General features: G+C 40.8%; 2 protein-coding genes across 4 annotated transcripts in view; both read left to right on the top strand.

The window, feature by feature from the left end:
• The window catches only part of enpp1 (ectonucleotide pyrophosphatase/phosphodiesterase 1), a 28434-nt gene extending 26587 nt beyond the window's left edge, over window positions 1-1847 (top strand). The window contains exons 20-22 of the mRNA XM_020603865.1: window positions 34-166; window positions 1051-1195; window positions 1345-1847. Of these exons, the coding sequence (XP_020459521.1) occupies window positions 34-166; window positions 1051-1195; window positions 1345-1497 (431 nt within the window). The 3' untranslated portion in view covers window positions 1498-1847. The remainder of the gene's footprint in view (window positions 1-33; window positions 167-1050; window positions 1196-1344) is intronic.
• Window positions 1848-4422: 2575 nt separating this feature from the next.
• sytl3 (synaptotagmin-like 3) lies at window positions 4423-13691 on the top strand. 3 transcript variants are annotated; one of them, XM_020604033.1, is made up of 14 exons: window positions 4423-4932; window positions 7677-7931; window positions 8557-8772; window positions 9572-9639; window positions 9846-9897; window positions 10000-10066; window positions 10154-10226; window positions 10655-10782; window positions 11297-11419; window positions 11564-11733; window positions 11838-11934; window positions 12033-12203; window positions 12473-12554; window positions 13328-13691. In XM_020604033.1, exons 2-14 carry the CDS (start codon window positions 7834-7836, stop codon window positions 13333-13335), a joined length of 1353 nt encoding a protein of 450 aa, XP_020459689.1. In that variant the 5' UTR covers window positions 4423-4932; window positions 7677-7833; the 3' UTR covers window positions 13336-13691. The 3 variants fall into 3 exon arrangements, with proteins under 3 accessions (XP_020459689.1, XP_020459690.1, XP_020459692.1); XM_020604034.1 differs by lacking the exon at window positions 4423-4932 and adding an exon at window positions 6973-7097; XM_020604036.1 differs by lacking the exon at window positions 4423-4932 and adding an exon at window positions 7141-7573.
• Window positions 13692-15263: the final 1572 nt, after the last annotated feature.

Below are 15263 nucleotides of genomic sequence, written 5' to 3'. Positions count from 1 at the left end.
TAAGGTTTTTGTGTGTTTTCTTTATATCCCCAGATGTTTGGACCCATTTCCATGATGTCTTGCTTCCAAAGTATTCACAACAGCTGAATGGAGTCAACGTCGTGAGTGGGCCGATATTCGATGAAGACTACGACGGAAACGTTGATGCATTTAAAACAATCTCAGGGTAGGTCAGCGGCAATTAATTTAATATTTTAAATGATCATTACATCAAAAATACTTTTGAGAAGCCAGAAATATCAGTGCAAGATGAGCACACATGTCTCCTCTTCTGAACTATGTCAGCTGTGTTGCTGTGTCATGAAATGTGATCTGATCTTCACCAAAGTCACTTTGTATATTTAATAGTTGTGGTCAATAATGACATGAAAGATCATGATTGTGTTTTATCAGCTTAGACACATTGTGTTTGTTGATATTTGTGACTTTGGTGAAGATCAGATCACATTTCATGACCAATTTATGCAGAAAACCAGGAAACTGTAAACGCTGCCATTACTTTTTCTTGCGCCTGTACATAGCTTCACAGATGCAACACAGTATGAAAACACAATATGTTTTGTTGAACCTCAATGTGCAAACCTCAAGATTTGAGGTGGTGTTGTTCCTGATTGTTTCAATAGTTCAGTAAACCTCTAAAAGGCATTCACTGTTACGATGAATTAAGCTCATCTTGGCCATTATATGCTGCACTTACATAGCTCACACTGATGGTTTTCATGCTCCTGTGATACCTGAAAGGGCCTGAAAATGTCAGTTTCTTGTTACGAGCAATGGGATCCTACATAAACACAATTTTCTGCCAAAGTTGGAACCATGCTGATTATTTTTCACTTCAGCAGTTTTTGTTACTTAGTCCTGATGAAGCATATTAGTTTTTGGGTGTTAATCTCTTGGTAAATTATATCTAAGAATGCCCCCCCCCCAAAAAAAATTACCTTTAATTGCTGTACTATGGATTTTAAGCTACATTTTCATTTACAAGTTCAGATGAGAGGTCGCTGTGAGGTAAAGGAGGCAGGACTTTCTTCAACCCTCTTATCTCTCCAGGAATGAGGCTCCCATCCCGACACATTTCTTTGTGATCCTGACCAGCTGTGGGAACTCGACCTTCAGCCCTGTGACCTGTGAGGGCCCGCTGCAGGCCAGGTCCTTCATCCTGCCCCACAGACCTGACCACACAGAGAGCTGTGCTGTGAGTAACTCCTCACCTATTTGTTTTTGCACGTCAGCCTATGTCTGTGGAAACCTGATGACAAGTCCCCCAGTGGAAAAATTGATCAAAGCTGAGAATTGTAACTAGAGCAGCTATTAATAGGTTTTCTTCCTCCTCATTTTCTGCAGGAGGGGTCAGACTTGACGTGGGTGGAGGACTGGCTGCAGTTTCACACTGCTCGGGTCAGAGACATCGAGCTCCTCACCGGACTCAGCTTCTACCACAACAGGTTATCAGTGGAAGAGACGCTACAGCTCAAGACATTCCTACACACTGCTTAAAATCAGTTGCACTGTCTGATGAAGTTCTGCTAAATGAAGCCATACTGGTCTGCGTGACAGGCCTTTGTCAACATGAACAGGATTCACTGTTGCCTCACTTATAAAAGGTTCCTGTTTTCAGATCAAAGTAATGACATCAGTTTTTTGTAATATGTCTGATTCCAAAGCAAATTTTATAATTATGAAAGCCATGAATTTGTTTTTGAATGTTTTTAAAGCTGATTGTACAAAAATGTCATTTTATAAATTAGGTTCCAGAGCTTTGAACCAAAGACACCATCACACATTTGTTGAATGGCTCTAAACTATTTCCTCAGGCGGGAAAGTGGGGCCTAAAATAAAAGGGAAAAGAAAACACTGAGTTTTTATACCATAGACCGTTTATTGGCAGGAACCTTTCTGGAAACACCATGACAACCTAGAAACATTTGTATCTGCTGTTTGTTATGACAGGATCGTGCCACACATCTGGAAAACTGGCTGCAGCTGCCAGAAAAATGCCCAACATGTAAACCTACGAATTAAGTTTTACTCCTCAAAGAAATTGTCAGTGTAGTGCTACGTTTATTATATTTGTTTTTATGTAGCATCAGTGGTTTTAATGTTCTATGAATTTTTAGTTTGTTTAATGACATTTAATGAGATAATTATACAGTTGAGTGTGTGTGTGTGTGTGCGCGCGCGCACATGGATTGATTTATGAGAAAAAAAATGATCCACACCTCTGCTAATTAAGAGAACGACATCCAGACTGAAAGAGAGACACACTCACTACAAACAACATGGCTTGTTTTGCATCTGTAGTCATTTGGCATCTCTTTGTAGTTGTTTTATATATTTGTGTGCTCATTGTGCATCTCTTCATGGTTGCTTGCATCCCTTTCTGGTTCCTTTGTGTCTCTGTAGTCATTTTGTCTCTCTTTGTAGTCGTCGAAAGTAATTTTTGGGGTCTGTTGGATCTCATCACAGTTGCTCGCTTGCATCTCTGTAGTCACTGTGTGTCTCTTTCACCAACACTGTGCTGATGAAGCTGAGTTCTCTGCTGTTGGTTGAAAAGCTGCAGCTGATCTCGGACAGTGGAACTGGAGATGAAGAGAGGTTGTCTTTACCTGCAAGGTCAGTTCAGTAATCTGTGTATATGTGTTCTTGTACTTGCTATATAGTGAGGACCAAAAGTATTTTTTGCAACAGAGTGAGGACATTCTGGCCAGTGCTCACTTTCTGAAACAGCTTTTTGAGGGTTTCGGTTAGAATCAAGTTTAGGTAAAGGTTAGGGTTGGGAATTTAGTTCTGAGGGTTAAGTGTTAGGGTCAAAGATAGAAGTATACAGTGCCTTGCGAAAGTATTCGGCCCCCTTGAACTTTGCGACCTTTTGCCACATTTCAGGCTTCAAACATAAAGATATAAAACTGTAATTTTTTGTGAAGAATCCACAACAAGTGGGACACAATCATGAAGTGGAACGAAATTTATTGGATATTTCAAACTTTTTTAACAAATAAAAAAACTGAAAAATTGGGCGTGCAAAATTATTCAGCCCCTTTACTTTCAGTGCAGCAAACTCTCTCCAGAAGTTCAGTGAGGATCTCTGAATGATCCAATGTTGACCTAAAGTACTAATGATGATAAATAGAATCCACCTGTGTGTAATCAAGTCTCCGTATAAATGCACCTGCACTGTGATAGTCTCAGAGGTCAGTTTAAAGCGCAGAGAGCATCATGAAGAACAAAGAACACACCAGGCAGGTCCGAGATACTGTTGTGGAGAAGTTTAAAGCCGGATTTGGATACAAAAAGAGTTCCCAAGCTTTAAACATCCCAAGGAGCACTGTGCAAGCAATAATGTTGAAATGGAAGGAGTATCAGACCACTGCAAATCTACCAAGACCTGGCCATCCCTCTAAACTTTCAGCTCATACAAGGAGAAGACTGATCAGAGATGCAGCCAAGAGGCCCATGATCACTCTGGATGAACTGCAGAGATCTACAGCTGAGGTGGGAGACGCTGTCCATAGGACAACAATCAGTCGTATACTGCACAAATCTGGCCTTTATGGAAGAGTGGCAAGAAGAAAGCAATTTCTTAAAGATATCCATAAAAAGGGTCGATTAAAGTTTGCCACAAGCCACCTGGGAGACACACCAAACATGTGGAAGAAGCTGCTCTGGTCAGATGAAACCAAAATCGAACTTTTTGGCAACAATGCAAAACGTTATGTTTGGCGTAAAAGCAACACAGCTCATCACCCTGAACACACCATCCCCACTGTCAAACATGGTGGTGGCAGCATCATGGTTTGGGCCTGCTTTTCTTCAGCAGGGACAGGGAAGATGGTTAAAATTGATGGGAAGATGGATGGAGCCAAATACAGGACCATTCTGGAAGGAAACCTGATGGAGTCTGCAAAAGACCTGAGACTGGGACGGAGATTTGTCTTCCAACAAGACAATGATCCAAAACATAAAGCAAAATCTACAATGGAATGGTTCACAAATAAACATATCCAGGTGTTAGAATGGCCAAGTCAAAGTCCAGACCTGAATCCAATCGAGAATCTGTGGAAAGAACTGAAAACTGCTGTTCACAAACGCTCTCCATCCAACCTCACTGAGCTCGAGCTGTTTTGCAAGGAGGAATGGGCAAAAATTTCAGTCTCTCGATGTGCAAAACTGATAGAGACATACCCCAAGCGACTTACAGCTGTAATCGCAGCAAAAGGTGGCGCTACAAAGTATTAACTTAAGGGGGCTGAATAATTTTGCACGCCCAATTTTTCAGTTTTTTATTTGTTAAAAAAGTTTGAAATATCCAATAAATTTCATTCCACTTCATGATTGTGTCCCACTTGTTGATTCTTCACAAAAAATTACAGTTTTATATCTTTATGTTTGAAGCCTGAAATGTGGCAAAAGGTCGCAAAGTTCAAGGGGGCCGAATACTTTTGCAAGGCACTGTAAGTGGGTGTGTTTGTGGGCTTTATTTTTGGGATCAACACACTTTATTCTGGCTTTTCTTATTTCCTCTTCACAGCTGCTTCCTTGGTCAGTGAATTGTCGAAAATGAGCAGTTCAAAAGATGCAGCCTGTTTCATTGTGTTACAGCTTTGTCACTTTTGTCTGAAATGACAGCTATTGACAAATGGACCTTTTCATATAAAAACTCCTACACTGACCTTGCGCCTTGAATTCCTTGTTTATAATCGTTTACATAGAGATCACCACTGTAAAGAAACACTGTTCAACGTCGCACACAAAGAAAAGAAAATCTTCCAGCCGAGCGAAGAATGCAATAACACCAACCAGCAGTTGCAATGTTCTACAAAATGCAACAGTGTGTGTGAACACAGAAAGGAAGGAAACTGTGCACTCTATGTTTCCTCCCGTGTATAAAATCTGCCACATCCTCAGGTTTACCCAGGAGCGCAGTGTCTCAAGGTAAGCTCTTGCAACTTTTTGCTCTGAAGTGGTTCTGGGTGCACTAGCCTGAGCTTTCCTACTTTGAACTGTTGACTGTTGTCGATTGTCAACTAGACTAGAAGACGCCTAGTGTTTTATTACTTAGGTTCTGACTAAGGTGTTTCATGTGTGTACTGTGGAGACTCTGTCTGCACAGTACAATGAAAGTGAAATATAGAGCGTTACCATTTCTCACAAGTGTCGAAGACTTTGCTTGGATAATCTTTAGCTGTAAAGAACTGCATAAATGTGCACAAATTAAAATCAAAACTGGAAACCCACTACATAATAAAACACGCAAGGTGATAACTGTTTGCAAAGCCTCATTGGAGACTTTCAGTTCATAGCAGACTTTGTCACCTTGTCAGGAAAAAGTCATTCTTTCTAAAGAAAGGACTCAGTTTCTGTGTCAGTTTATGGTCTGTGAGCATGACTTGACAGTTGACAGAATTAGTTTTGAAATTTGCTTGCGGTGAACGCTGTGGCTGTAGGTATAGACGTGCTGATTGGAGGAATGCAGTTTGCTCACATGGGGTCTTCTGGGAAACTGCTCTCAGTGGGGAAACGTGTCAGAGACCTTGTGAGTGGTTTGGTCATTGATGCAGCATTCAGCTGCTATATTTGGTTTCAGATGTAAATAATTGTCCTCTACTGTCATTTGTTTGGTGGGCTGACAGTAAAGGACAATTAATTACATCTGAAACCAAATATAGCAGCTGAATGCTGCATCAATGACCCTCGCCATCACTTCTCGGATGTTAATTACATCTGAAACCAAATATAGCAGCTGAATGCTGCATCAATGACCCTCGCCATCGCTTCTCGGATGTTAACGCGGTTACCACACACTCAAGGGCAGCCTGAATCACTGTGGTTTTTTGCATAGTAGAGGTGAGTGCAAAATGAGTGTGCTTGCACTGATGTGAAGACAGTCATCCGCAATACAAACTCAACCTGAAACACGTCCTGTCAGACTGAGGGCTAATAGTCTTCAACTGAAGGATCACATGAAGATATGCGCCCTGTATCACAGCCTTCTCCTACCTTCACATCTTGCCTCATTGATATTTACAGCTGGGGAGAATCCCTTCAGGCATGTTGCACATCAGAAGAGGACAGATAACAGCTTTGTTCCTCTGTGAGCCATTAGGCCAAATTATAGCTGACACTGATTGTTTTCTCCAGCCTTCAGGCAGCTCTGGATTGTGGCAGGGACAGGCTCTTATCTACCAACATGACATGGATGGCTTTCTGCTATTCAACAGGTCACTTCCTCTCTAGTTCACAACTTTCACTTGCCTGCTACTGCAAAATATTTTTTTAAATGGGACCTACTTATGAGATAAATAATAGCTTTAAGGGGATAGTTTGATGTTTTGGGAAATATGTTCATTGCCTTATCAAGAGTTGAAGCAAATGCAGGCACTACTCTCATGTCTGTAAGCTAAGAGTTTAGCATGGCTTTAGCACCTCTATCTGTGTATTCAGACAGAACATGAGACGGGTTTTAAAGGTTACGCAGATGCAAAGAGTCAATAGACCCACTTCACCTTATCCCAGGCCTTTCTGAATCTGCTTCATAGAGGTACAAGCTGAATATTTACAGTGACTGGAGTTTTTGGTGAGCTCTCGACCCAGTCAGGTGGTTCACTGGCTGACTGGGGAGAATCGACACAGAATCAAATGGTCAAAATGTGCAATCACATATGGTGGAAAAACAACTTTGTATTCTGTCTGAACATACCTTGTGAAATTCCTGGAGTCTTCTCATCCCACAAGACTATCGAGTCACTGCAAAAGGCCAAGAAATGGTCAGTAGTTAAATGGTTACCGTAAGAATTGAATAAGATATGATGTGTGTAACTTTAGAGATGGGTTTTGTTACATTTGGACAGAGCCAGGCTACAGTAGCGCTTTCTCCATGTTCCCAGTCTTAATGCTACACTAAACTACTTGTAACTGTCTACTGGCCGCAGCTTCGTATTTTCCAATCACACATGAAATTGGCATCCTAAAATGTTGAACTAGTCCCTTAAAGCATTTAAGTCTGTATTTGCATTTGAGTTTCATAAAACAGACTTGTCTTTATTTACAGATGGATACGCTTCAGCTCACCACTTTCTTTTAAAATGGACTTTTAGCAGGTTGAATAAGGTTTAAATAAGTCTACTGACCTGTAAAAAGAAAGAGAGAGGGAGAGAGAGAACAGAGACCCACGCCAGCCATTAATAATGCAGGGGCTGGCATTTGGTTTGTTTTGCAGCATCACTGCTCTTCCTGCAGCTGAGGAGGCAGTGCTGATTTGCCAGGATGGGCTGAATATTCAGAGGGGAAATGGCTTGTGACACAAATGTAGGAGGGGATGATGAGGACATGAGCAGTGTGAGAATGTAACTGAAGTGTAGCTGGGAGTTTGTGTTGCTTAATCATATCATACACTGCAGAGAGTCTGAGGCTACTCTAGCAGAGTATCTGCATTATCAGGAAGCAGATTTAATCACTTCCCTTAAGAGGAAAAGAATTTTGAAAAGGGGTATTTCCACAGTAGCTGGACTGGAGGTTGAGGAGGTTTAATCAGTCAAGCAGAAACCCTACAACTAACCATAGAGTAGCTGTTCAGGTATGTCTGACTGTGACGTGGATGGAGATCATAATCAGGAAGAGGAGGATCCTACTGCATGTACAGCAGAAGAATGTTTGTTTACTGTCATTTACTCTTTCAGCTGCAGAAGACTAAAGAGGAGGTTTGGGCCTGAGTTCAGTTGGGGGAAGGGTTAAAGAGGAGGAGACTGGTATAAAAAGAAGACACAGAAGCAGAGAGGAGGACAGACAGGAGAAGCAGAGAGAACAGACAGGAGAAGCAGAGAGGACTGTTCAAAGATGGACCTAAATCTTCTTCAAGCTCTGGAGAGGAAGTGTGTCTTGGAGGTTCTTCACAGAGACAAACAGCTGCGTATTATTGAAGAGGACAGGATCAGGTGAGTGATTTTAGGTCACTTTTACATGTTCTAAAATCCTTTGTGATGCTGACAGGAGGCTGAACCAACAAAGTAATTATGTTAACAAAATATGATTTAGTGTTTGGTTTTCTTTGACTAAAACCTATTTTTGTTTGGTTCCTCAAACAAGATGTTTCAATTTGTGCACTTTAGAGGTGAGCTAGGTAGATTTTGTCACCTTTGCACAAAGCAAAGTGGCAGTAGGTGTTTTCCCTGGTACAGTTAGCTAAGTGTCTGTATATGTATTTTTAACACCTACTGTAGGCATGAGAGGTGTCAGTCTTCCTACAGTATAACTGTAATGAGGCTGTTTCCATCATAGGTTACTTCCTTTAAAATAAGATAAAGCATTTGAATCTGTATTTGTGTCAGCATTTTACAGAACTTTTAAAGGAATTTAGGTGGATTGATTGAGTGTACACCTGCAAAAGATGAGGGAAAAGAAATTGGAACCTATTTTGGTACCCAGGCTTTTCTTTGTATGATGTGTCAGTTTGAACATTTACTGAACACCAGTTTTCCACTTCACTTCTGACAGAGGTGATGTTTTCTTTTTGACGATGTTAGTTAAAGGTGTCTATGAGTCTGTCATTTTTCTCCTCAGGAGGATGAAATACGAGCTCCAGGAGCTTCGAAGGAGGGGTGCGAAGAGTCTGGACCGGCAATATGGGGAGCGGACCTGTGCTCGGTGCCAGAGGCCACTGGGAAAGTTCTGGAACTCAGGCGCAATCTGCCATGGCTGCAGCCACCGGATCTGCAGCAAGTGCTGCGTAGGCATGGGAGCAGTGGGCTGGAAGTGCACAGTCTGCCACGCCTACAGGTACAGTAGAGAGCTAAACCACTAACCACCAGAGACAGAGAAACCCACTGTCTGGCTTGTCCTCTGTGGGAAACTAGAACCAGGTCTTTTGTGTCAACTCTTTGTATATTTACATTTTTAAAGCAGCTATGATCTATATTTGTAATCATAACATTAAATGACAATGTGAACGCTACAATATGAGACAAGAACAATTAAGAATTAGTTCCTCACTTTGCATCTTCTCAGCTTTCACCATCCCAAATAGCCAAACATCAGTTTTTACACTTAACTAATATACAGAGTAGATTAGTCACTTCTCTCAGAATGAATTTTAAATATCTATAGACTTTAAATATCTAAAGATAACAATAAAACAAAAATCAAAAAAGACTGCATAACCTAACTAAATAAATGAATTTTTTAAAAGCATGCACAGGTACTGTACTTTTTCAGCTAATTGGTTAACAGGTTAGTTTCTCAGTAGTTGTAGGACTTTCTGCCCTTTGACACTTAATCTTGAGCTTTTACTCTGCATGGAAATGACAATGAGAGAATTTCTGATGGGGCTTGTTTTGTTCTTTTAAATGCCCATTTAACCTTGGCTCATCTGAGAGCTGACGTACTTTGGTAAACGAACTGTATGTTAGTCACGTCTCTCAACAGTAACTCTTCTAATAGCTGGAAAAAAGAGGCAGCGTAGTTGCACATCAGGACTCTGTGTTTGAGCATGGTTTTGATTGATTGATTGATTGATTCTTTCAAACATGCAGAACAGAACAAATGAAATGGTTTGTTTTGTTTGTTTTCTTCTTCACAGGGAGGTCAAGATCAAGTCTGGAGAGTGGTTTTTAGAAGAAAAGGCAAAAAGATTTCCAGGAACAACAGGTTTGTTTAAAGTGCTTAAACTGCATGCATGCATGCACAGATTCTGTTTAATTTGTCCTCATTATTGATTAATACTCCCTTGATATAATCCAATTTAACTACACTGATGAATAAAATACAGGTGATCCGAGTTGTGCGTCTAAGCCATCTGCTTTATATGTTAAAAATTGCTGTTCAGTGGGTCATTCAGTATTTGTTCTTTACAGATAAACATGAGACAGTTGGGGAGAAGCTACTAAAGACACACAATGTGCTGAGGTAGGACAAATCTCTTTATTTTGGATGTTTGTAGTTAGTTTGATCCTTTAAACTGAATACTTGAAACCCAAATGGTTTTTTTCTTTCCTTGTATTTTCACAGCCACATATCAGTTGTTCCCCCCACACCTCCGCCTCACTTGGAATATCAGTTTCTGAGCAGATCTGGGGTAAAGCGCTGACTGTTTCCATCATTATGTCACAGCAAAATGGGAAAACGCATGACCCGAGAGTCACTTTTCTGTTTTGATCTACAGGATCTGCAAAACTCAAAGCCTTTCACTAAATCTGTGGAAGATCTAATGGTTTCTTTCACAAGTCACATCAAAAGTAAGTTGCCGCAGATGTTCTCACACTGGTTAAAAATTATCAGCATCATCACAAAAATTTAGCAAATCAAGTGTCAGTGTGCAGATGTGCGAGAGAGTGTCACTTCAGAATTGCTGCGTATAGCATGGAGCGACAATCTGATCTCGATCTGGATCTGGATGAGCTGAATACAAGCACAGTAGTGACCACAAAGGAAGCTTGGCTAATTAATATGATGCAAAGATTAAAAAAATAAACCTATGGCCTCATAATACAACCTGCATCTGTGAACGTTGCATAAGATGATGGACAAAGATACATGTTACATGCATTGCAACAAAACTCCCTGTGATACCACACAGGACTGTGTGAAGAATTGTACCAACCTGTGCACTTCTCTAAAAGTAAATATGATTCAAAGTGTCTAACTTCTGTTTTTGTCAACGCAGAAATGTCAAATTCTCAAAATGATGTGCGGGGAGACCGGCTGAGCGTTGATACCAACCGCAGAGAGTCGTGCTTCAAGTTCACCACCCAGAAGAGCCTGTCTGACACGGACATCAACAGAGCGAGCAACGTAAGTGGGCTGCAACATGATGCACTCAAAGATGGGTCATTTTAGCTTCACATACAAAGTTTGAGGTCATCTTCACTGGCCAGTGAGTGTTGTAATGTTCTGGCAGTTGCACCAGACACTGTCACACATCAGAATGTGGCTGGCTTTAAACTCTTTTACATCTTAATGAGTAAAACTTGAAGTAAACTGATCAATTCAGTTGGGAAGCCAAGCTTTTTTCCAGCTGAGACCATTTATTTCTTTTACCAATTTTCAAATGGCAATCCAGACTTTCATCACCTCTAGACTCGACTACTGCAATGCACTGTACTCCGGAATTAATCAGTCTTCTCTTTCTCGTCCCCAACTGGTTCAAAACATGGCTGCTCATCTACTGACAAATACTCCTAAGCATGACCACATAACCCCTGTTCTGGCTTAAACACAAGTTTTTAAAGTGCTATATAAATAAATTTTGATTTGGTAACGGTATAAAAAAGCACAATGAAGAAAACGATCCTTCTTCACTTTACAGCTCTTCAAAGTCCCAAGTCTTCCAAACCTGTTCAAGAAAAGCAAAGACAGCGACCAGGAAAGTTCCTCCACTGGCGCAGAAGAAGAAACATCCTTCGGTTCTGGGTACTCCACAGGAAAGAGAGTGGGTAGCTAAGAGAAGAAAACTCCCCAAGCAACATTTAAACATCAGATTATAGACTGATCATTACATCCTCTGAGCTCATGTAGAAACCCCCTTTCTTCTGGAAGCTCTTTTGACATAAAGCTACTCTGCTGCCTTCCTCAGGGCAGTGCCAGCAGCATCAGCACAGACTGCAGCCTCTTCGAGGGCGGCGGCGTGACAGGAGAGCTGGAACTGGCTCTGGCCTACAATACCACCACCTCCTGTCTGGAGATCACGGTTGGCGCCTGCAGAAATCTCACTTATGGAGAAACCAAGAAGAGGAAGTGTGACCCGTAAGGAAAATACATAAAACACTCTGCATCATATACAGTATGATTTTGTTGTGATACTCTATCTAATCCTTTGTATGTACTGCATGTGTGACTTCTATATGTAGATACATCAGATTCTACGTGCTGCCCGGAAAAAGCGGCAAAATGAAAACAGGAGTGAAGAAAAACACCACAGATCCAGTTTATAATGAAGTCTTGAAGGTAAAAAAGGCAGCAATGCCTTTAGTTAGTCAACTAGGTCTTAGGTTAATTATCATGCTTCATTTGGCCAAACTTAACATTTATCTGGTTTTTGCCAGTATCAAATAGAGCGCCGCCTGCTGTTTGGAAAGAGACTGCAGGCCTCTGTGTGGCATGGACGGACCCTGAAAAGGAAAGTGTTTCTCGGTGAGGTCCTCATCCCACTGGATGGGTGGAGATTTGAGGACAAGGCCTCCCAGTGCTTGAACTGGTATCCACTGTGTTCAAAGGTAAAACAGCACACAAAGACATTCAATGTTCTTTTATTATGTAATATACACTGCTCAAAAAAATTAAGGGAACACAAGGGAAAATAAGACATTGAACTATGTAATGAACAAGGTATTTAATAAGAATATTTCATTCATTCAGATCTAGGATGTCTTATGTTGTGTTCCCTTTATTTTTTTGAGCAGTATATATATTCCAGCACCTGCAGATGTGGTGTTTTTCTTTCAAATCTCCATGCAAGTTTATCATCTTCTTTCCTGTGAATCAGTCTGAGTGTCCAGATGGAGGCACTGTGGAGCAGGACAGAGAGGATCTGCAGCTCAGAGTCAAGCTCAGCGCCAACAACCAGGGTGAGTTCCCACAGCTCAGCTACCCAACATGTCTGGCAAACAAACAGATGCATAACTTTAAAGGTTCTCTGAATTTACACCCAGATTTTATTGTGTGAGGCAATGCCTGGGGCATGTGAAGCCCTAGTTAGTTGATAGTAGACTTCACAAAACCTGAGCTTTTATCCAACAGTATTATAATACTAAGAATTATTATTGCTAATCATTTTGTAACAGTGCATTATATCTTATAAACACAATGTATAGCTTTAGCTGTGGTGTTAAATACATGAATTGTAAGTCTCAAAACTTTCAGTATCATTCCTGGTGTGTTGAGATGTTACTGTAGCCTACACGTGATAACAATTCAGTATTCAACACCAGCATTTTTCAAAAAGATAAAATAATGTTAAGATGACAGTGGGGTTAAAAAAAAAAGCCCATAGTAGAAATAATATCTTTACAAGTTGAAACTGAGAAAACGGACCAAACATACCACACGCCAGGAGGAGCAGCTCTTGGTTTTTTCATTACAGCACTAGGGGTCAGGCTACGTCTATGCCAGTCATGTTGTCTTCCTCCGTACGGAGGTTTAACAGTGGGCCACACAGCAGTGATTGACTGTTCTTATCTAAGGTGCCCAGCACCTTCCCATTAATGCAAACACTAGTCAGAACACCCCGTGAACCTGCGTGTTTGTCAGTGTCCGAAAGGTGTATTCTGGTGCATCTTTATTCTCTGAAGGGTGCAAGTGTTGAATAGGTTCATAGAGCTATTTGTGTGTGTGTGTCCAGGTGTCTGACTCCGGGAGCCCGCAGAGCTCTTCCAGACGATGCCCATGTGTGAGGATGAGACTGTCTGAGGCTTCTCACCACCTGCTGTTTGGCCAAGGCTCCAGGACATCTCTCTGAACCTGGACCTGTGGGATGAGACCCCTGGGAGGGCTCAGATAGATCCTGGTAACAGCAGAGACTTCCCTTCTCACATTCTGTATAACCATTTCTCTAGTAACTCTATAACCCCACTTATTTCATGTTAGGTCTATTTCAGTATATAAACAATTACTAAATGATAACACACTATAACTTGGTTGTAAGCAGACAAAGGTATCAATGTCTTAACTACAACTGCCCATGCAAAGCATCTGTATAATACAAACACTGCCTTCATATTACATATGTATTTATTTGGTGTCTTATTTATTAATAAAGCCTTTATAATTCTTGACTCTAGGGTTGAAGTGTGTCATCAGTTTTAAAGTGAGGCTACTCTGAATTTGAAAGACACTTCAAATGCAGCAATTTCCTGTCAACGGCTAAACCTCCAGGCAAATAACATTACTGGAAGAGACACTTGGATAATACACTGACTTTATGTAAAATTGCACACACCTGTATGCAATTCAATGCAACACTTGTGTCTTAACATCTGTGTTAAAGAAGCTTATATTTGTTTTTGGTAAGACTGTAAAATGTATAAATTCAATTGTTTATTATTGAGGTAACAGTTAAAGGTGGTGTTGTACTGGACTACATTATATTCAGAGGTATGTCGAAGTTTTGTCCTCCCCAGCTACATAAATGAGGTCAGAATATTAGGAACACCTCTGAATGTAATGTAGTCCAGTACAACACCACCAATAATAAACATAACTGAATTTACACATTAGACACTTTCACCAAAAACAGACATTTTAAGCTTCATAAACAGATGTTAAGGCAGAAAGGTTGCACTGAATTGTGTACAATTGCACAGATGTACATCAAAGAGGCCAGTGAGTGTATTTCTGACTTAAATCTGGAGTCACACCCGCCTGTCACAGGAAGTGATCAGAGTTTAACGCAGCAGAATCTGGTTCTTTAACAGTGAAACCTTTCTCATCTCCGTCTAAGCAGCGCGTGAAGACTCCTATCCATGGTAACCAGTGTTGCAGATGCCACTGGTAAGTGGAATGTTGTATCTAATTTATATTGTAGAGGTGCATTTTCAATTTAGTTAAAACAGTCTAGTAGTTGAGATATTTGGCTGGACTGACTCCGAATCACACCACTAATACAGCTAACAAATACATAATGCCAAATATGTAATTTTAAACAAAAAGACCCCTCATTTTCTATTTTAACAGTATTTAGCACCCCCCACACAGAGACTAAAGCTAACAATGGTTTGTCTTTGCTCGCTGTTAGCGACTGTCAGTCAATGATTAGATTATTTGCCTGTGCCACAGACCTGTTGTGGCTCAAAACGGATTAAAAACGCATTAGGGAAACAGCGCTGCACTGGGTGATGTTTCCTCATTATGAAACAAGATTGTATAATTTAAGAATATCCAGAGATCTTGTGCATGGGCCGCTGACTCTTGCTTTCATCAGACGCTGTAAAACGTTATGGCCATTCAGCCTCTGGGGCAACATAAAAAAAAAATAAATCACAATCTTGTTTCGTAATGAGGAAAACATCAGCCAATGCAACGATGTGTTTCCCCAGTGTGCTTTTAATCAGTTTTGAACCACAACAGAGACCTATGGCACAGACAAATAAGAAAATTCAGGACCAACAGGTAAAAGTAGGGGCGAATCATTGTTGGTTGGAGTCTCTGTACGGGGACTGTTTAAAACAAGAATATGACCGGACTCATCCTTTAATCTGAAGAGCGGCCCAACAACAACTTTACCAACAATATGTGCAGTCCAATGTAAATATATGCTCATGTGGAATCACAAAATTTAT

The sequence above is a fragment of the Monopterus albus genome, unplaced genomic scaffold (assembly GCF_001952655.1).
Source record: "Monopterus albus unplaced genomic scaffold, M_albus_1.0 scaffold63.1, whole genome shotgun sequence".
Lineage (NCBI taxonomy): Eukaryota > Metazoa > Chordata > Actinopteri > Synbranchiformes > Synbranchidae > Monopterus > Monopterus albus.
This window is presented reverse-complemented; position numbering and strand designations above follow the sequence as displayed.